At 45.2% G+C, this 22,854-nt stretch overlaps 1 protein-coding gene across 1 annotated transcript in view; it reads left to right on the top strand.

Moving 5' to 3' along the window:
- Positions 1-1,648: 1,648 nt before the first annotated feature.
- Positions 1,649-22,854, top strand: part of LOC121541565 (high affinity cAMP-specific and IBMX-insensitive 3',5'-cyclic phosphodiesterase 8B-like) — a 105,230-nt gene continuing 84,024 nt past the window's right edge. Inside the window, exon 1 of the mRNA XM_041850657.2 lies at positions 1,649-2,429. Within this exon, the coding sequence (XP_041706591.2) occupies positions 2,148-2,429 (282 nt within the window). The 5' untranslated portion in view covers positions 1,649-2,147. The remainder of the gene's footprint in view (positions 2,430-22,854) is intronic.

Raw genomic sequence — 22,854 nt, 5'->3', positions numbered from 1 at the left:
CCATGTGTACATGCAGTGGTGTAAAGTACTTAAGTAAAAATACTTTAAATTACTACTTAAGTAGTTTTTAGAGTATCTGTACTTTACTATTTATATATTTGACTACTTTTACTCCACTACATTAATTCCTAAAGAAAATAATGTAATTTTTACCCCATATGTTTTCCCTGACACCCAAAAGTAGCCTACTCGTTACAATTCGAATGCTTAGCAGGACAGAAACATTTTCAAAATCACACACTTTTCAAGAGAACATTCCTGGTCATTCCTACTGCCTCTGATCTGGCGGACTCACTAAAACACAAATGCTTTGTTTGTAAATTATAGTGTTGGAGTGTGCCCCTGGCTCTCCATACATTTTAAAAACAAGAAAATCGTGCAGTCTGGTTTGCTTAATATATGGAATGTGAAATGATTTATACTTTTACTTTTTATACTTAAGTATATTTTAGCAATTACATTTACTTTTGATTCTTAAGTATATTTAAAACCAAATACTTTCAACTTTTACTCATGTATGTATTTTACTGGGTGACTTTCACTTTTACTTGAGTCATTTTCAATTAAGGTATTTTTAATTTTACTCAGGTATGACAATTGGGTACTTTTTCCACCACTGTGTGCATGCATGTTTGCGTGCTATGTACACTCTAAGCAGTCTGAAGTTCAGACTGCTTAGTGTCTCTGAAGTGATGCGTTTTCTTTTCATGTAATTCATTTGATGTTGAATACATGCTCTCTGTCCGCCAAGAACATTTCACAGCTTTTGGACCAAATGTCATCCAATTTGAATGGGTCAGGACAGGTTTATTGCTTTTTTGGTTATTTGTATAGGTATTAGCCTTAGACACTAATCTAAGGTTATCTTTCATTTTATTTTTCCTGTAAATGGTTCAGGGTAGGATACTTAGGTAAGCTGGTCCAAGATCTGTGTAAAAGGTCAGCTGCTGCCTGGAGATGTTATTGTGGATTTATCATATGAAACACACACACGATCTCTCTCACATGTACTCTCTCTCTCTCTTACACAGTTTTTTTTAAATCAAATTATTTGTCTCTTTTGTTCTTTTCTGTGTTTGTGTATGTTTATGATTGCAGTGGCAGGTGAAATAGACAATAATTGATAGCCTAGAGACACACTGACAGATAAGTGCATGTGATACCCACTTTAAGATTTGTCAGAGGTCTCTACTTGACACCTATGGATATTGTCCCAGATTTCAAATTGCTGACCAGTGGTGACCAGCTGTGATGATTCGCCCTGGAGAGGATGACAGCACAGCAGCCTATACAACAATTATTTTCCCTTTTGTACTTTACCTATTTGCACATCGTTAGAACACTGTATATAGCCATAATATGACATTTGAAGTGTCTCTATTCCTTTGGAACTTTTGTGAGTGTAATGTTTACTGTTTATTTTTTATTATCTATTTCACTTGCTTTGGCAATGTAAACACATGTTTCCCTTGCCAATAAAGCTATTTTAATTGAATTGGAGAGAGAGAGAGAAGACAGAGAGAGAGACCTCAGCCAACAAAATGCGATGGCCAGATAGTGATGAAATGGGCAAGTGTGATCCAACTATTTCATGCGCGTGTTTTTCATCCAATCCAATATGATTAGGATAGGATGAGAAGAGGAGCGTCTTTGTTGACATAATATAAGGATAGCCTGGTGGTTACAGATGGTTACGTTCGCAGGCTGGGCTATAGCCTATAGGCTAGAGAAGATAATTTCAGTAATCGACATTATTGCGAACCATGATGGAATTACATAACGCCTATATGCTGTAGTCTATAATAACGTAAATGATGCTATTTTCTCACTGGACGGCCTGAATGTGAACGCAGCAGCAGCAGGACAGATCACAGAGGAAATCACATTGAGCTCCACATAACGAATCGAGTAGCCGAGCGCAAGCATTAATTAACAGAGCGGAGAGCTCAGCGGCGATACTAGAGAGATGAAGGACCTTTCGTTCTCCCCTTGATGTGTTCAACCCGCCAGTGGGGGGAGAGACAACCAGGAGCAGCCGATGCTCAGAGAGAACTGCGGCCGCAGCGCCAGACATCCGGGAGAGTGATAACTCTGAGAGAGCGCTGTTTACTGTCATCTGAGATCTGGCACCGGATGAGCGGTGAGGCATGGGCTGCGCTCCCAGCATCCACGTCTCCCAGAGCGGCGTGATCTACTGCCGAGACTCGGACGAGTCCAACTCTCCGCACCAAGCCACAACCATCTCGCAGGGCACGGCGGCCACCCTCCGTGGGCTGTTCATCAAGACGGACGCGGCCGACACAATCCCCTCGGTAATCACCTACCAGAGCAGGCACTCCCGAACCAACTCTCAACGAGAGAGAAGAGAGAACAGCCAGGGACACATCTGCATCGAGGCCAAGACCCAGACCAGTCACAACAGTGTCAAGGTAGGTAGATAGATGGGGGTTCGCTCTTTCACAATCACGGAATGAATCAAGCAGTTCACGTAGGCCTGTATTCTGTTCAGCCGAATTCCGACCTATTCAGAAGGCCAAACATTGTAGTATCTTATCAATTATCTGCTCCCAATTAAAACAGTGAGAGACAGAATAACAACAAAAAAATCTTTTGCATTTTAATGAGGGAAATAAGTATTTGACCCCTCTGCAAAACATGACTTAGTACTTGGTGGCAAAACCCTTGTTGGCAATCACAGAGGTCAGACGTTTCTTGTAGTTGGCCACCAGGTTTGCACACATTTCAGGAGGGATTTTGTCCCGCTCCTCTTTGCAGATCTTCTCCAAGTCATTAAGGTTTCGAGGCTGACGTTTGGCAACTCGAACCTTCAGCTCCCTCCACAGATTTTCTATGGGATTAAGGTCTGGAGACTGGCTAGGCCACTCCAGGACCTTAATGTGCTTCTTCTTGAGCCACTCCTTTGTTGCCTTGGCCGTGTGTTTTGGGTCATTGTCATGCTGGAATACCCATCCACGACCCATTTTCAATGCCCTGGCTGAGGGAAGGAGGTTCTAACCCAAGATTTGACGGTACATGGCCCCGTACATGGCGTAGTGTGTTACCAATTGTTTTCTTGGTGACTATGGTCCCAGCTGCCTTGAGATAATTGACAAGATCCTCTGTGTAGTTCTGGGCTGATTCCTCACCATTCTCATGATCATTGCAACTCCACGAGGTGAGATCTTGCATGGATCCCAAGGCAGAGGGAGATTGACAGTTATTTTGCGTTTCTTCTATTTGTGAATAATCGCACCAACTGTTGTCACCTTCTCACCAAGCTGCTTGGCGATGGTCTTGTAGCCCATTCCAGCCTTGTGTAGGTCTACAATCTTGTCCCTGACATCCTTGGAGAGCTCTTTGGTCTTGGCCATGGTGGGGAGTTTGGAATCTGATTGATTGATTGCTTCTGTGGACAGGTGTCTTTTATACAGGTAACAAACTGAGATTAGGAGCACTCCCTTTAAAGATTGTGCTCCTAATCTCAGCTCGTTATCTGTATAAAAGTCACCTGGGAGCCAGAAATCTTTCTGATTGAGAGGGGGTCAAATACTTATTTCCCTCATTAAAATGCAAATCAATTTATAACATTTTTGACATGCGTTTTTATGGATTTTTTTGTTGTTATTCTGTCTCTCACTGTTCAAATAAACCTACCATTGAAATTATAGACTGATCATTTCTTTGTCAGTGGGCAAACGTACAAAATCAGCAGGAGATCAAATACTTTTTTCCCTCACTGTACATGAAGCTTATTCCGTCTTGCATGGGGGGATAGCTAGTCTGATATCATTCATGAATAACGTGAACTTTTTGTGTTCATGGAATTTCTTATGATTGTTATCTATGTATGTGCAGTCAATGTGTTGAGGTAGAATTAGCAAACTGGTTTTGTTTTGTTTTGGGGGCATACCCTATAGGTAGCTTGGGCATTCCTGGAGTGATTAATCGAATCATACATAAAAGACAGAGGTGGAAGTTCTAGTCTGGTAAGATTTGTCAGCTGGTGTCATCATGACAACTTTTCATTTCTGAAAGGTTAGAGTGAGTGAGTGAGTGACACCATGGTGAAAGTGTGATGCATGATAATGAACTTTATAATTGAACTTCCAGGTCGTTCCAAGAAATGAGTCCCTTTTGGGTAGTGTAGGTTTTTTTAACATAACATAATTTTAATATTCTGTCATGAGGAGCACATGTTCAACTTTAATAAAAAACATGTTTTCCCATCTCAAGAAGTTAAATAAGAAAAATTACTATAGTAAGTGCCAAATAAAGTAACGGGGTGGACTGTAACAGGATTGATGATTTTATCTTAAATCAGCCATAAATCCCCTTGTGACAGGGGAAATGGAAGCTACTTGTGTGCAATGGAGAGGGGCAATTTAACATTTTACTGCAGTGAGCTAAATCAGGGTCAGACTGAGTGTTTCTTGGTAGTCTTAAACAAATCTACTTTGAAACCAAAATATACACCTCACACACATGGTTATGGGCTTAAAAAAAGAAGACCCCTGTCACGCCCTGGCTCTGGGACTCTGTTATGTTGAGCCAGGGTGTGTAGTTTCTATGTGTTTGTGTTCTAGGTTCTTTATCTAGCTCATGTGTTTCTGTGTTGGCCGGGGTGGTTCTCAATCAGAGGCAACGAGTGTCAGCTGTTGCTTGTTGTCTCTGATTGGGAACCATACTTAGGCAGCCTGTTTTCCACAGTGTTTTGTGGGATCTTGTTCCGTGTAAGGTTTGTGTTTGTTAACCTTGGACTTCACGTATCGTTTATTGTTTTTGTTCGTGGTGTACTTAATAAATAAGAATGTACGCTTATCACGCTGCGCCTTGGTCTACTCCTTTCGACGATCGTGACAACCCCGTGTAGCTCAGCTGGTAGAGCATGGCGCTTGCAACGCCAGGGTTGTGGGTTCGTTTCCCACGGGTGGCCAGTATGAAAATGTATGCACTCACTAACTGTATGTCGCTCTGGATAAGAGCGTCTGCTAAATGACTAAAATGTAAATATACTATGTAAGATATATAGTTGAAATGTATAACATTTTGAGTTTGCATCCCAAAATTACACTTTATATACATCACAGAAGACTGAAAGAAAAAAATGTTTGACATAGAAACACCAGATTTTTGGCTGTTCAAAAAAAAGAAAACGTTTATTAATTATGAAATTATGAAAAATATTAATAACAATCCAGCCATGAGTCCACTAGTCATTTGACTGCAGGAAAGAGCTACTGCAAGATTCACAAAACATGTTTTAATGGTAAAACATTTATAGCCACTTTATCTATGGGTAACAGGGTTGACATGTTATGTTCGACCCACTCAGTTTTCTACCAGAAAATATGCCAAAAAGAGTAGAACCAGTTAACCTGCTTTTACACCACAATTTGACTATTATATGTTTAATGTTTCTTTAAAAAAATAATTTTAAAAAATTAATAGTTTCACGATATTAAAACGAGAATTTACTTCACATAACAGGGTTGGCCTTAAAATGAGGAACAGGTTTTTCTTGTGCCTTTTCTTTGCCCCCCACCACTGTTGTTTTTGTTGCCCAACTGAGGGACGTAGCGCAGCATGGTAGAAAATAATTGCAGTACATATTGTGCTCTTTATCGCATATGTAATGATGTCTGAGGGGAAAAAACTGTGTTCGTTGTTTGCAGTAACTTATTTGTTGTTGTACAGTTTCACCATTAAAGGGATACTTCGAGACTTTGGCAAGGAGGCCCTTCATCTACTTCCCCAGAGTCAGATGAACTCATGGATACCATGTTAATGTATCTGTGTCCAGTATGACAGAAGTTAGAGGTAGTTTCGCGAGCCAGTGCTAATTAACGTCAGTGCAATGACTTCCAGTGATTGCGCTAACGCTAGTTAGCAATTGCGCAAACACTAGATAGCAACTTCCTTCAAACTGCACGCTGAGACAAAAATGGTATCCACAAGTTCATCTGACTCTGTGGACGTAGATTAAGGGCCTCATTGCCAAAATTCCGGAATTATCCCTTTAAGGATTCCAGCTTTAACATGAGTCACTAATCACATGAAATACATAAACATTTTCAGAAATTACTTTGTCAAAGCATCAAAATAACTAGGGCTTTACAATGATGGTGAAAACTTGTAGATATGTTGGGGTTAAGTAGGTTTAAATCTTCAGAGAAGTCACATAGAGTGCACAGAGGGACATGTCAAAATGCAAGTCTTCAGCAAGTCTATTCATATACAAAAATCGGATTTATTGAATTTTCCATGTGGTCTATATTAAAGGGAACTTCATTTAATATACAGTGAGGGGAAAAAAGTATTTGATCCCCTGCTGATTTTGTACGTTTGCCCACTGACAAAGACATGATCAGTCTATAATTTTAATGGTAGGTTTATTTGAACAGTGAGAGACAATAACAACAACAAAATCCAGAAAAACGCATGTCAAAAATGTTATAAATTGAGTTGCATTTTAATGAGGGAAATAAGTATTTGACCCCTCTGCAAAACATGATTTAGTACTTGGTGGCAAAACCCTTGTTGGCAATCACAGAGGTCAGACGTTTCTTGCAGTTGGCCACCAGGTTTGCACACATCTCAGGAGGGATTTTGTCCCACTCCTCTTTGCAGATCTTCTCCAAGTCATTAAGGTTTCGAGCCTGACGTTTGGCAATTCGAACCTTCAGCTCCCTCCATGTCAAGAGTGCTGTAGGTGGGTGTAGTGGTGGAATCAAGCGCAGGACACCGAAGTATAGTCCAAAAGACTTTAGTAATATTTCCAACAAGGAAAATATGAACACACTTGCCCGAAGGCGAGATTACGCACGAAGGCGACAAAATAACGGCGCACTAAACATGTGCGAAAATGCTCCAACGTAGTGGAGTGAAGCTCAACCGAGCGAGAATGCACCGAACAAGCAACACAACGACAGCAAATAATACAATAACACACAACACTAGACAAACACAACGAGAAACTTATAGGACACTAATTACGCTAAACGAGAAACAGGTGTCACAACAAACAGACAAAAGCAAACGAACATGCAACATACAACGGTGGCAGCTAGTATTCCGGAGACAACGAACGCCGAAGCCTGCCCGAACAAGGAAGAGAGGCAGCCTCGGCCGAAACCGTGACAGTACCCCCCCCCTTGACGCGCGGCTCCAGACGTGCGCCGACTCCGGCCTCGGGGGACGACCAGGAGGACGCGGAGCAGGGTGCGTCGGGTGCCCACGATGGAATTCCGTCAGGAGAGACGGGTCCAAAATGTCTCTCCTCGGCACCCAGCACCGTTCCTCCGGACCGTACCCTCCCACTCCACTAGATATTGGAGACCCCCATCCGACGTCTCGAATCCAAGATGGACTTCACGGAGTACTCGATGTCCAATGGGGGCGGAGGAGTCTCCCTGATCTCACTTTCTTGGAGTGGGCCAGCTACCACCGGCCTGAGAAGAGACACATGGAACGAGGGGTTAATACTTTTATATTCAACAGGTAGTTGTAATTTGTAACACACCTCGTTCAACCTTCTCAGGACTTTAAATGGCCCTACAAACCGCCGACCCAGTTTCCGACAGGGCAGGCGGAGGGGCAGGTTTCTGGTAGAGAGCCAGACTCGATCACCAGGTGCGTACACCGGTCCCTCACTGCGGTGGAGATCGGCGGTCGCCTTATGACGTCGGAGGGCCCGCTGCAGGTGGACGTGTGCAGCGTTCCATGTCTCCTCCGAGCGCCGTGCCCATTCATCCACCGCAGGAGCCTCGATCTGGCTCTGCTGCCAAGTTGCCAGAACCGGCTGGTAACCTAACACACATTGGAAAGGGGTTAGGTTAGTGGAGGAATGGCGTAGGGAATTCTGGGCCATCTCGGCCCAGGGAACGTACCTTGCCCACTCCTCCGGCCGGTCCTGGCAGTATGTTCTAAGAAACCTACCCACATCCTGGTTCACGCGTTCCACCTGCCCATTACTCTCCGGGTGGTAACCCGAGGTGAGACTCACCGAGACCCCCAACCGCTCCATAAAGGCTCTCCAGACCCTGGAGGTAAATTGGGGACCTCGATCAGACACAATATCCTCGGGTACCCCGTAGTGCCGGAACACATGGGTGAATAGTGCCTCGGCAGTTTGCAGGGCGGTAGGAAGGCCCGGCATGGGGAGCAAACGACAGGCCTTAGAAAACCGGTCCACAACGACCAGTATAGTGGTATTCCCCTGAGAAGGAGGAAGGTCAGAAAGGAAATCCACCGAGAGGTGAGACCATGGTCGTTGTGGAACGGGCAGGGGTAGTAACTTACCCCTAGGCAGATGTCTAGGCGCCTTACACTGGGCGCACACCGAGCAGGAGGAAACATAAACCCTCACATCCCTTGCCAACGTGGGCCACCAGTACTTGGCACTAAGACAGTGCACTGTCCGGCCGATACCAGGGTGTCCAGAGGAGGGTGACGTGTGAGCCCAATAGATCAATCGATCCCGACCCTCGAGCGGAACGTACTTCCGACCCTCCGGGCATTGCGGTGGACTAGGGTCGGTGCGTAACGCCCGCTCGAGCTCAGCATCGACCTCCCACACTACCGGTGCCACCAGACACGACTCCGGCAGGATGGGAGTGGGCTCCACGGACCTCTCCTCCGTGTCATACCGCCGAGACAGTGCATCTGCCTTACCATTCTGTGACCCAGGGATGTACGTGATCTTAAATGTAAACCGGGTCAAAAACATATTCCATCTCGCCTGGCGAGGGTTCAGCCTCCTCGCTGCCCGGATGTACTCCAGGTTACGGTGGTCCATCAAAATGAGGAAAGGGTGTTGAGCCCCCTCAAGCCAGTGCCTCCACACCTTTAGGGCCTGTACCACGGCTAACAGCTCCCTGTCCCCTACGTCATAGTTTCGCTCCGCCGGACTGAGCTTCTTGGAATAAAAAGCACAGGGGCGGAGTTTGAGGTGGCGCGCCTGACCGTTGTGAAAGCACGGCTCCTATACCGGCCTCAGACGCGTCCACCTCTACCTGAAATGGCAAAGAGGGATCCGGATGCGCCAGCACCGGGGCCGAGGTAAACAGGTCCTTCAGCCTCCCAAACGCCCTGTCCGCCTCGGCAGACCACTGCAGACGCACCGGACCCCCCTTCAAAAGAGACGTGATGGGAGCTGCCACCTGTCCAAAACCCCGGATAAACCTCCGGTAGTAATTCGCAAACCCCCAAAACTGCTGCACCTCCTTCACAGTGGTTGGTTTTTGCCAATTACGCACGGCTGACACCCGGTCTACCTCCATCTTCACCCCTGACGCAGACAACTGATACCCCAAAAAGGAGACCGACTCCTGGAAAAACAGACACTTCTCTGCCTTAACATACAGGTCGTGCTCCACCAGCCTCCGCAACACTCTGCGCACCAGGGCCACATGCTCGACACGGGTAGGCGAGTACACGAGAATGTCATCTATGTACACAACCACCCCCTGCCCCTGCATGTCCCTGAAGATCTCATCCACGAATGATTGGAAAACTGACGGAGCGTTCATCAACCCGTATGGCATGACAAGATACTCGTAATGGCCCGAGGTGGTACTAAAGGCTGTCTTCCATTCATCGCCCTCCCTGATGCGCACCAAGTTGTACGCGCTCCTGAGATCTAATTTAGTGAAGAAACGCGCCCCATGCAATGACTCAGTCATGGTCGCAATCAGCGGGAGTGGATAACTGTACTTCACCGTGATCTGATTGAGACCACGATAATCGATGCACGGGCGTAAACCACCATCCTTTTTCTTCACGAAAAAGAAACTCGAGGACGCAGGGGAAGTGGAAGGCCGTATGTATCCTTGTCTCAGAGATTCGTCTATGTAAGTCTCCATAGCTTTCTTCTCCTCCTGAGACAGAGGATACACATGGCTCCGTGGGAGCGCAGCTCCTGCCTGGAGGTCTATCGCACAATCTCCCTGCCTATGGGGCGGCAACTGCGTCGCCCTCGACTTACTAAACGCAATAGCCAAATCCCCATACTCAGGGGGAACGTGCAATACGGGCACCTGGTTTGGACTCTCCACCGAGGTAGCCCCTACGGAAACGCCCAAACATCGACCCACACACTGGGCAGACCACTCCAACAGAGCCCTCTCCTGCCACGAAATAAATGGGTTATGGGTACTCAACCAGGGCATGCCCAGCACCACCGGATACGCAGGCGAGTCAATCAGAAATAGCTGAATCATCTCCTGATGACCCCCTGCGCACACATCCTAAGTGGCGCAGTGACTTCCTGATCAAGCCCGCACCCAACGGACGGCTATCTAGGGCATGAACGGGGAAAGGGACATCAACAGGAAGAAGGGGAATCCCTAACGCTAAACAAAACTTCTTATCAACAAAATTCCCAGCCGCGCCTGAATCTACCAGCGCCTTATAATGGGAATGAGGTGCTACCTGTGGAAAACTCACAGGTATACAGAAATGTGCAACAGAGAGCTCTGGGTGAGTGGGGCGCCTACTCACCTGGAAGGAATCCCCAGTGCGGGACCTGTCGTCCTCTCCCCTAGGAGGCCATCCCCAGCACCTAGCCGCGGTGTGTCCTCCCCGACCACAGTTGGTGCAGGAGATAGACCCCCTAGAAAGCCGACCCCTCCTCTCTCTAGCGCCAGCGCCCCCCGAGCTCCATGGGGCACGGCTCGGAGGCGCTGGAGGGTGAAATGGACGGACTCCCCTCGGGACGTCCGCGGGTAGCTAGCAGGTTATCCAGCCTGATGGACATGTCGACCAACTGGTCGAACGAGAGGCTGGTGTCCCTACAGGCCAGCTCCCGACGGACGTCCTCTCGTAGACTACATCTGTAGTGATCGACGAGAGCCCGCTCATTCCACCCTGCATCTGCCGCTAGAGTACGGAATTCTAGGGCGAACTCCTGGGCACTCCTCCTCCCCTGCCGGAGGAAGACCAGACGCTCCCCCGCCGCTTTCCCCTCTGGGGGATGGTCAAACACCGCCCTGAAGCGGCGGGAGAACTCGTCGTACGTGATGGTGTCCGCGTCGATCCTCCTCCACTCCACGTTGGCCCATTCCAACGCCTTCCCGGAAAGGCAGGAGATCAGGGCGGACACGCTCTCATGTCCCGAGGGCGCCGGGTGCACGGTGGCCAGGTACAGCTCCACCTGGAGAAGGAATCCCTGACACCCGGCCGCGGTCCCATCGTAGGCCCTCGGGAGCGAGAGTCGGACTCCTCGGGGTTCCGGTGCGGGAATGGGCTGACTGGCCGATGGTGCTGGCAGGGAGGATGGCGGTGGAGGCGTCCCCCAGCCTCGGATGGTGGTGATCACCTCCTGCAGTGCGGTCCCCATCTGCAGGATCTGGTCACTTTGTTCCCGGACCTTGTCCTCCAGCGTCGCCTGGGCTGCTGCGGCTCCTGCTGATTCCATTCTTAAAGGTGTGTTATTCTGTCAAGAGTGCTGTAGGTGGGTGTAGTGGTGGAATCAAGCGCAGGACACCGAAGTATAGTCCAAAAGACTTTAGTAATATTTCCAACAAGGAAAATATGAACACACTTGCCCGAAGGCGAAATTACGCACGAAGGCGACAAAATAACGGCGCACTAAACATGTGCGAAAATGCTCCAACGTAGTGGAGTGAAGCTCAACCGAGCGAGAATGCACCGAACAAGCAACACAACGACAGCAAATAATACAATAACACACAACACTAGACAAACACAACGAGAAACTTATAGGACACTAATTACGCTAAACGAGAAACAGGTGTCACAACAAACAGACAAAAGCAAACGAACATGCAACATACAACGGTGGCAGCTAGTATTCCGGAGACAACGAACGCCGAAGCCTGCCCGAACAAGGAAGAGAGGCAGCCTCGGCCGAAACCGTGACACTCCACAGATTTTCTATGGGATTAAGGTCTGGAGACTGGCTAGGACACTCCAGGACCTTAATGTGCTTCTTCTTGAGCCACTCCTTTGTTGCCTTGGCCGTGTGTTTTGGGTCATTGTCATGCTGGAATACCCATCCACGACCCATTTTCAATGCCCTGGCTGAGGGAAGGAGGTTTCTCACCCAAGATTTGACGGTACATGGCCCCGTCCATTGTCCCTTTGATGCGGTGAAGTTGTCCTGTCCCCTTAGCAGAAAAACACCCCCAAAGCATAATGTTTCCACCTCCATGTTTGACGGTGGGGATGGTGTTCTTGGGGTCATAGGCAGCATTCCTCCTCCTCCAAACACGGCGAGTTGAGTTGATGCCAAAGAGCTCGATTTTGGTCTCATCTGACCACAACACTTTCACTCAGTTCTCCTCTCAATCATTCAGATGTTCATTGGCAAACTTCAGACGGGCCTGTATATGTGCTTTCTTGAGCAGGGGGACCTTGCGGGCGCTGCAGGATTTCAGTCCTTCACGGCGTAGTGTGTTACCAATTGTTTTCTTGGTGACTATGGTCCCAGCTGCCTTGAGATCATTGACAAGATCTTCCCGTGTAGTTCTGGGCTGATTCCTCACCGTTCTCATGATCATTACAACTCCACGAGGTGAGATCTTGCATGGAGCCCCAGGCCGAGGGAGATTGACAGTTATTTTGTGTTTCTTCCATTTGCGAATAATCGCACCAACTGTTGTCACCTTCTCACCAAGCTGCTTGGCGATGGTCTTGTAGCCCATTCCAGCCTTGTGTAGGTCTACAATCTTGTCCCTGACATCCTTGGAGAGCTCGTTGGTCTTGGCCTTGGTGGAGAGTTTGGAATCTGATTGATTGATTGCTTCTGTGGACAGGTGTCTTTTATACAGGTAACAAACTGAGATTAGGAGCACTCCCTTTAAGAGTGTGCTCCTAATCTCAGCTCGTTACCTGTATAAAAGACACCTGGGAGCCAGAAATCTTTCTGATTGAGAGGGAGTCAAATACTTATTTCCCTCATTAAAATGCAAATCAATTTATAACATTTTTGACATGCGTTTTTCTGGATTTTTGTTGTTGTTATTCTGTCTCACTGTTCAAATAAACCTACCATTAAAATTATAGACTGATCATTTCTTTGTCAGTGGGCAAACGTACAAAATCAGCAGGGGATCAAATACTTTTTTCCCTCACTGCAACAGGCTTTTAAAATCCAATATTGGTGTACAATTTCTACTTAAAATATCCAAGGGACGAAAAAAGGGACTCATTTCGTCGAACGACGGTTCTATGAGCTCATTGCTCAAAACTGTTTAGTGACAGTTGAACCCTTGGAGCCTCAGTCATGCATAATAAAGCAGGCATAGGATTGACAACACTGTCTGGTAGTTGCACTTTCTGCTCTCTGAGGGCTTAGGCCTGGGTTTCTGTTAAGAACTATGTGACAAATGTATCAGTGTACAAACAGCGTTATACAAATAAAACATTATTGATTAATTGATAGATTGACAAACTGACTGATTCATTAACTGACAGACTGACAGACTGACATCTCTCATCTGTAAAGTCATCAGTGTTGTGTAGGTTGAATAACACAGGGGTAACGGACTTCACAAAGGGTGTCACCAAGAGTCTATTGACAAAGTAACATGTGACGTGACAGGGCTGGATGACATGGGGACATCTGAGAAACGGGTTGTAAACAAAAGGACCATGTCAAAACATGCGGTGTGTGTGTGTCTGTGTGTGTTTGTGTGTGTCTGTGTGTGTGTGTGTGTGTCTGTGTGTGTTTGTGAGTAAAGCATAAGGGCAGACCGACGCAACATCATCACATTGTTGAACTCCTTTCACCACTTCTAATGAGGCTGAGATAACCTTTCACGTTCACATTGCGGATCATCTATTCCAATGGACTGCTTGGGGCCGATTCGAACCTACTTTTACATACAGTGAGGGAAAAAAGTATTTGTGATCCCCTGCTGATTTTGTAAGTTTGCCCACTGACAAAGAAATGATCAGTCTATAATTTTAATGGTATGTTTATTTGAACAGTGAGAGACAGAATAACAACAACAAAATCCAGATAAACGCATGTCAAACATTTTATAAATTGATTTGCATTTTAATGAGGGAAATAAGTATTTGACCCCCTCTCAATCAGAAAGATTTCTGGCTCCCAGGTGTCTTTTATACAGGTAACAAGCTGAGATTAGGAGCACACTCTTAAAGGGAGTGCTCCTAATCTCAGCTGGTTACCTGTATAAAAGACACCTGTCCACAGAAGCAATCAATCAATCAGATTCCAAACTCTCCACCATGGCCAAGACCAAAGAGCTCTCCAAGGATGTCAGGGACAAGATTATAGACCTAAACAAGGCTGGAATGGGCTACAAGACCATCGCCAAGCAGCTTGGTGAGAAGGTGACAACAGTTGGTGTGATTATTCGCAAATGGAAGAAACACAAAATAACTGTCAATCTCCCTCGGCCTGGGGCTCCATGCAAGATCTCATCTCGTGGAGTTGCAATGATCATGAGAACGGTGAGGAATCAGCCCAGAACTACACGGGAGGATCTTGTCAATGATCTCAAGGCAGCTGGGACCATAGTCAACAAGAAAACAATTGGTAACACACTACGCCGTCAAGGACTGAAATCCTGCAGCGCCCACAAGGTCCCCCTGCTCAAGAAAGCACATATACAGGCCCGTCTGAAGTTTGCCAATGAACATCTGAATGATTCAGAGGAAAACTGGGTGAAAGTGTTGTGGTCAGATGAGACCAAAATCGAGCTCTTTGGCATCAACTCAACTCGCCGTGTTTGGAGGAGGAGGAATGCTGCCTATGACCCCAAGAACACCATCCCCACCGTCAAACATGGAGGTGGAAACATTATGCTTTGGGGGTGTTTTTCTGCTAAGGGGACAGGACAACTTCACCGCATCAAAGGGACGATGGACGGGGCCATGTACAGTCAAATCTTGGGTGAGAACCTCCTTCCCCCAGCCAGGGCATTGAAAATGGGTCGTGGATGGGTATTCCAGCATGACAATGACCCAAAACACATGGCCAAGGCAACAAAGGAGTGGCTCAAGAAGAAGCACATTAAGGTCCTGGAGTGGCCTAGCCAGTCTCCGGACCTTAATCCCATAGAAAATCTGTGGAGGGAGCTGAAGGTTCGAGTTGCCAAACGTCAGGCTCGAAACCTTAATGACTTGGAGAAGATCTGCAAAGAGGAGTGGGACAAAATCCCTCCTGAGATGTGTGCAAACCTGGTGGCCAACTACAAGAAATGTCCGACCTCTGTAATTGCCAACAAGGGTTTTGCCACCAAGTACTAAGTCATGTTTTGCACAGGGGTCAAATACTTATTTCCCTCATTAAAATGCAAATCAATTTATAACATTTTTGACATGCGTTTTTCTGGATTTTTGTTGTTGTTATTTTGTCTCTCACTGTTCAAATAAACCTACCATTCAAATTATAGACTGATCATGTCTTTGTCAGTGGGAAAACGTACAAAATCAGCAGGGGATCAAATAATTTTTTCCCTCACTGTAATTGTCTAGCACAGTGGGAGGGAGGCCTATGAAGCTGTACCTTGTGAAGTGTAATGATATAGGATGACTTATTGTTGTTACGGCCTAATAACTGAATGGCCTTTATAGATCTGTATCATGAGTTGAGGACAGATGAGAGCGAGAGAGGGGGAGACTCTCATACTCTCTCTTTCTCTCTCCTGGGATGAGAAGGTATCATTGATGCTATTGAGTGTTGAAGCGCTGGTGATGTGCTCACTCTATTCCCTACAGGACCTCAGTCATGTTGTTGATAAGCCACCCAAACACTGGTGTGTGTGCGCGCGTGTGCACGCATTTGTGTGTGTGTGTGTGTGTGTGTGTGTGTGTGTGTGTGTGTGTGTGTGTGTGTGTGTGTGTGTGTGTGTGTGTGTGTGTGTGTGTGTGTGTGTAAGAGCAGTTGTTGTTTACCCCTGTGGACAGAGCAACAGTGCAGGGTTGTGAAGTGAACAGTCACATGTGAGAGGGCTGATGATGTTGGGCTGTACTCTGTACACTCCAGGGCTTCTCATACAGCCTGTCTGGTAGGGAACCTCCACTCTGTGGATGTAGGGTTTTGTTACAGCCCAGCACTAACTTCATTCAAATAATCAAGGTCACGACGGAAGATTAGTAGATTTCTTTAAAAACAGGTGTGATGTAGTGCTGTAGCTCCTTGTGTACACTGTGTGTAACCTAACGTAGCCTGAACGGTGTTTCTTTTTTTCTGGTCCTGACGAGAAGAAAACAATGTTGGGGGAGGTTCTCTTCTGCACTGTTGAACCAATCCAGTAAATGTGGAGGAGGAGTTAAACTGGAGTGTCGCTTTGTTAACGTCCAAAAGCGGAAGTCGCATCACAGGCTCTCTTTTCATTTCCCCTGAAAACCAGATGCATCCGGTTGTTTCCGACCCCGCAGAGTGTGCACTGTGTGTAAAACATTTTTGTTTTGTTTTCTTAATATCTGCATAAGTAATGGGTCTTGCAGGTCCATGGTCTTCAGGAGTCTGGGTCTTGACCTAATTTCTACCTCTTATGTAACCTCTGTCACAAGTTCACAACTACAACACATCTCTCACACAAACCCTGCATACCAGTCAGCTAGCTGTCCATCACTTTCTCGACCCTCTCATGACCTTCTATCTCATGAATGATGTTGTTGTTGTTTTTCTAAATTACTTGTCTTTTTTTGTTACTTTAAAACGCTTTGAGATTATTTACGTACTGAATAGCGCTATAAAAGTTGAATAAATGATTATGTATTATTATTACTTCAGGAGGCTCTGCAATCATTGCCTGATGACACAAACTGAATTCTTACATTTTAGTAGTTTTAGCAGATGCTCTTATCCAGAGAGACTTACAGGAGCAAGTGCTTTGCTCAAGGGCACATCGACAGATTTCTTTTCTCCGAGTCGGCTCGGGGATTCAAAGGGCCTGCGACAGGGAGCCAAGGTTGTTTTTCTCCTTCATTTCATCTCCGCTACTATCTGTCCATCTCTGAATGAGGGAGAAAGGAAGTGGGTCAGTGTGCTTGGAGCAGAACCAACAACCAGATCACCACCAGGCCACTAATAATACAACTATTCCACACACACAAACAAACAAACACACACACACACACACGCGCGCGACACACACACACACACACACACACACACACACACACACACACACACACACACACACACACACACACACACACACACACACACACACTCACACCACACAGACACTGGGTCACCCCAATCACAGGGTCTTGTGCTGGTTGTTCTAGAACAGAGTGAACAAAGACCAGAACTTTTGAGAACCTGATTGTATGGGCGCCCTTCAGGACAAGCAGAGTCCACATCTCTCCTCGTGACCCGACAGTCTACCAGCTATATGAAGCAGAGGCCATTCAATTAGGCCTATTATGAAATAGATATCATTTTATGGGTTTTCAAATAAATGAACTTCAAAGAGCTACAGATGTTGGATCTTAACTTGATCACTCTTTCGTCGCGGATAATTTTTCTGCTGCATCAAAATGAGCAGTTATTTTTCACGAGACGCGCTGTAGCCTGCATGTAGCCTACATAGGCTACTTGAACTGACGCCCAGTGGACCTGCAGTCTAAGGGTCAATTTATACCTGGGCGACTCTGAGGAGTTAAGTACCATCACTTATATGTAAATTAAATTTGGAACATGTTGGGAGTGTGTTGGCGACCTCCTATCACACTAGCAAATCATGAGCCAATCACCAGGGGTGTTCCTAAAGCATATCATTGGTCCCACGTCGGGAAAAACTGAAGCGCAGTGAACAATGCATGTATCATTTCATCAGCTGGTAACTTTTTTCCTGTGACCGGTACATTTGCTGCAGCATAGCCTGCATAGACTGTGTAGCAAATGGGATGTGTGAAACGTACTCCTCAGCCTAAAGTTTCCCCACTTGCGCCAGCGAATAGCTAGCTTTTCGACTGGTAAGATGCTTCAGGAGGGTGGTCACACGTGCTAGCAAGGCAGAGGTCCAGAGTTCGCACCAGGTATGGGTAGAATCGGGAGGAAGTGGTACTCGCTAAGCAAGCAGCGTGACATCCTTTCCACCTGCATAGTCTATAAACACAATGAGACTGATGGAACAGATCAGAACATTTAGCTTAAAATGTTGATAAACTATTATTTCTTCACTTTATAAGCGCAGCAATGCGCACATGGTAATACACGCAAATGTTCCAAAATGCAAGTAGCGGGAAAACACCGGTCTAATGGTCACCACACATGCCAGCATTTCATATGACAGAAATGGAAATACATATGTTAAAAATTCAGAAAGAGGGAAGATCAAAAATATTTTAATGTGAATGTCTGGCTCAGTTGACAACCCCATTCATCTACACTGCCAGTCAAAAGTTTGGACACACCTACTCATTCAAGGGTTTTTCTTTATTGTTACTATTTCTTACATTGTAGAATAATAGTGAAGACATCAAAACATCAACTGTTCAGAGGAGACTGTGTGATTCAGGCCTTCATGGTCGAATTGCTGCAAAGAAACCACTACTAAAGGACACCAATAAGAAGAAGAGACTTGCTTGAGCCAAGAAACACGAGCAATGGACATTAGACCAGTGGAAATGTGTCCTTTGGTCTGGAGTCCAAATTTGAGATTTTTGGTTCCAACCGCCGTGTCTTTGTGAGACGCGGTGTGGGTGAACGGATGATCTCCACATCATGTGTATTTCCCACCATAAAGGATGGAGGAGGAAGTGTTATGGTGTGGGGGTGCTTTGCTGGTGACACTGTCTGTGATTTATGTAAAATTCAAGGCACACTTAACCAGCATGACTACCACAGCATTCTGCAGCGATATGCCATCCCATCTGGTTTGGGCTTAGTGGGACTATCAAGTGTTTTTCAACAGGACAATGACCCAACACACCTCCAGGCTGTGTAAGGGCTATTTTACCAAGAAGGAGAGTGATGGAGTGCTGCAACAGATGACCTGGCCTCCACAATCCCCCGACCTCAACCCAATTGAGATGGTTTGGGTTGAGTCGGACCGCAGAGTGAAGGAAAAGCAGCCAACAAGTGCTCAGCATATGTGGGAACTCCTTCAAGACTGTTGGAAAAGCATTCCAGGTGAAGCTGGTTGAGAGAATGCCAAGAGTGTGCAAAGCTGTCATCAAGGCAAAGGGTGGCTATTTGAAGAATCTCAAATATAAAATATATTTTGATTTGTTTAACACTTTTTTGGTTACTACATGATTCCATATGTTTTATTTCATAGTTTTGATGTCTTCACTGTTATTCTACCCTGTAGAAAATAGTAAAAATAAAGAAAAACCCTGGAATGAGTAGGTGTGTCCAAACTTTTGACTGGTACTGTATTTCAGTAGGCCCTAGTACACCTATTAGCTTATTAAATCACTGTCCTGCACAAATCAATGAACCATCACATGTTCTCTCCCAGCTTCATGGTTTGAAAGAGGCACGTAATTCCAGTCCATATAATAGGCCTACAGTATGCATAACCGAATCATAGATACCATCCTATATTTAAGAGTCATGCCCCCGGCCCAGGCCCTTTTTTTGTGCGCTGTTGGGACCACCATCGGACTGGTATATATTGTATAAATTGCTAGTTGGGCCATGGGGTGGGGCATTCCAATGAGTTGGGTACGGGGCTGTTGGAACCAAATCTCTTGTATTTACACCCATCTTAAGGTACAATGTAGGTACTGTACTGCATTGTATATCATATAAACACCGCTTCCAGCTGCCCCTTGATGGACGATTCTAAATATTCAATATTCATTCAAATCCTCCTGCTGCAGGATTACATTCCTCCTACGACCAAATGGGTCAAATTAAGAGCCGACATCTGTATATAAAGAAACAAATCATATGTTTTTCTATTGGAGTCAAATGTGACATACAGCAGAGGGTTAGTTGTATTTTGTCCACTAGTGCTCAGTGCTTCTGCTCCTTCTAACCATCTTGGGAGAGTTTGAAAGGTGTAAAGAAGTGTGCTTGTTGGTATTAAGCTTTAGGTGACAGGCACACACAATCGCATACACACACACACATTCATCAATAGGACTGCTGTGGCGATAAGGGTGTGTGTCCGTGCATAGCTATATAGTCTGTGTATGTGTATGTGTATGTGTGTTCGTGTGCGTGTATTATAGGGTCAGTGTTATAGGTGTGCAGCACCAGATAAAAAGGTAGCATTGGTTTTAGATGCTGTCAGGTCACTAATCCCAGTGCAAACGGTACAGTGCTCATATCTCGCATAGCATCAGTTACTACTCACACATATCTGTGTTAGCATCACTCTCTGTTGACTCACACATATCTGTGTTAGCATCACCTAGCCCAGTGGTTGCTGAGCACTGCAAGTGTTTGTTGCAACTAGCTCTCACAGTCTCACGTCAGAATTAGACATTCATCCATGTTTCTCAAATGTCAAATTTCGAAGTGTTTAAGGTTAAGTTTAGGTATTAACTCTGCATTTTTAAGGTTAGGGTTACGTTTAAGCATTAACTCCAAAATATTTTAAGGTAAGGGTTAAGATGTGGGATAGGCTTGTGTGTGTGTGTGTGCATACGTGCGTGCGTATGCATGCGACACGTGCATGCGTGTGCCTGTGTGCGTGTGTGTGTGTATGCATGAGTATGTGTGTGTGTTAAAATGCCCTCTTCCAGTAGCAGCAGACAGATGATTATGTGTGTATGAGGATGACTGGTTGTTCTTTAGGGACAAGACTGTGGAGAATCACTCTGCTTTGTTCAGGGAATAAACCTTCATTCTATTCCCAGTTCCTGGTTCCTCTACTACTTTACTTCTCTGAATTACTGGTAACATACTTTGATAATGGGATTCAGAAACGGTCTCTAATGTTTAATTTATACTGTGGTTTTAATACATGTTGATAAGCAGTGTTGGGGCTAAAGCGTTACAAAGTAACACGTTAGAGTCTAATCCTTTATACAGTCATTATTGCTAATTTATCAAGGGTGTCAATAATTTCGGACCACACTGTATGTAGGTTACTCACTGTATGCACTTTAACTGTAAGTGAATGTAATTGTGAATGCAGTGAGAGCTGTGTACCTGTCGTTATGATGCAGTAAATTAGTGATAAAAAGAGGAGAGAAAGGAATCAAATCAAACTTTGATGAAAGTGCATTTCAGAGTTAAGTGTTACACTTCACAGAGATTGGAAAGAGTGAGAGAGATAAAGGTTAGAGAGGTTGTAGGGAGTTTTATGCTCTAAACAGTCACTGCTTAATAGTGCTGAGCGTTTAGTGGTTTTTCTTAGGTTGGGTCGGGTTTCAGTTAGATTATTACAAAATAATAATGGTATTTCGATTTCGATTTTATTTTTTACATTAAGTGCATTATGAAGTAATGACATTACAATGATTTTAGAGACTTTTTAAATGGAAATTCCAAAACCAAAAACAGTGAACATTCAATTGCCAAAACATTGAAAATATTCCATTGTCTCTGTTAGGTCCACATTGGGTAGACATCAGTAGGAAAATAGGAAATTACTATGAAATAATAAAATACTTAGTTTTTATTTGATGACTTTATTCTTTTTCATTCTTTAAAGTCATCATCTCATCTCTGCTCAGGCAGTAGCAGTCAGCCAGCCAGACCATTTAACGTTATCTATGTACTCCCCATACTGTACTGTCTTTAGTCATCCTTTTTAGCTAGCCTGCCTAAGTATGCTGCAGAGCTGTTGACAAAATCATTTTACTAGTTCTTCAAAGTAGGTAAGGCATACTTTCACAAACTGTCTCTGTCCCTCTCCTCATTGTGTTTTGTACATTCCTCTCTAATGCAGTCTGTGTATCTAACCTAACGTAGCAGGGGTAAAAGTGTCTCCGTCCAGAGATCTGTATATAATGTAGAGTCGATTTCCCAAAGGCGGGAAGGCAGGCGACAAGCTTACGTTCAAAATAAGCCCATAGAAACTCATTGGGCTTATTTTGGACAGATTTTGGCGAGAGTAAAACCTTTTCCTCTCTCATCCGTCTCTGTCTGAGCCAGAGAAAACAGGCACAATGGATTATGGTCATTGGAGCTAATTACCACCTTTCTGCACTGAACTAGGTTGAATATTTGATTAAACTCCCTTCAGTCCAGCGTCCCACATAGTTCTTGACTTGATTTCTCTTGTGAATTATTTGGTTTCTCTCTAGAGAAACGATGCGTTGGGCTCACAAGAGAAACAAACTAAATGGACATCGGTCAATGAGTTGTTTAATAACAGAAACAAATAACTAATGTTGGTTAATCGCTCAGCACTACTGCTTAAGGTTCTGGAATCCAGTCACTCTATGATAGTGGTTAGATGAGAAGCTGCTGCCTGTGGTTTTGTCTACACACCCTCTATTCTACACCCTTCTATACACTCTCTATAGATTCCTCTATGCTCCTCTTTGTCCTCCTACACCGACATGGTTCAGGAAACATAGGAGACACAGGGACAGGGCACACAGACCTACATTGTTGGCCATACATCAGATCCTAACTGATGTCCCCACAAACAAACACAAACAATCCCTCATCCATTGAATGTGACTGCAGCAAACCAGAGCTGGCCTCATTCAACTCTGTAAGTGAGGCCAAGAGGGACAATTATCACAGTACTGAGTCAATGAGCCGTGATGAGCTGTGATAAACAGATAATGACAGATGTCCAGAGAGGCACAGAGGCAGATATGGGTCATCGTGAAATACTATATATGTGTAGACTTTATCATATTGGGTGAGGGATTGGTGTGAGATGTCATTGCCATGTGGGTCGTTCAACGAAATGAGTGCCTTTTGCTTCCCTTTGGTATTTTAAGTAGAAATTGTACACCAATATAGCATTTTAAAAGCCTGTTATATTAAATGAA

Source organism: Coregonus clupeaformis, chromosome 27, assembly GCF_020615455.1.
Source record: "Coregonus clupeaformis isolate EN_2021a chromosome 27, ASM2061545v1, whole genome shotgun sequence".
Lineage (NCBI taxonomy): Eukaryota > Metazoa > Chordata > Actinopteri > Salmoniformes > Salmonidae > Coregonus > Coregonus clupeaformis.
This window is presented reverse-complemented; position numbering and strand designations above follow the sequence as displayed.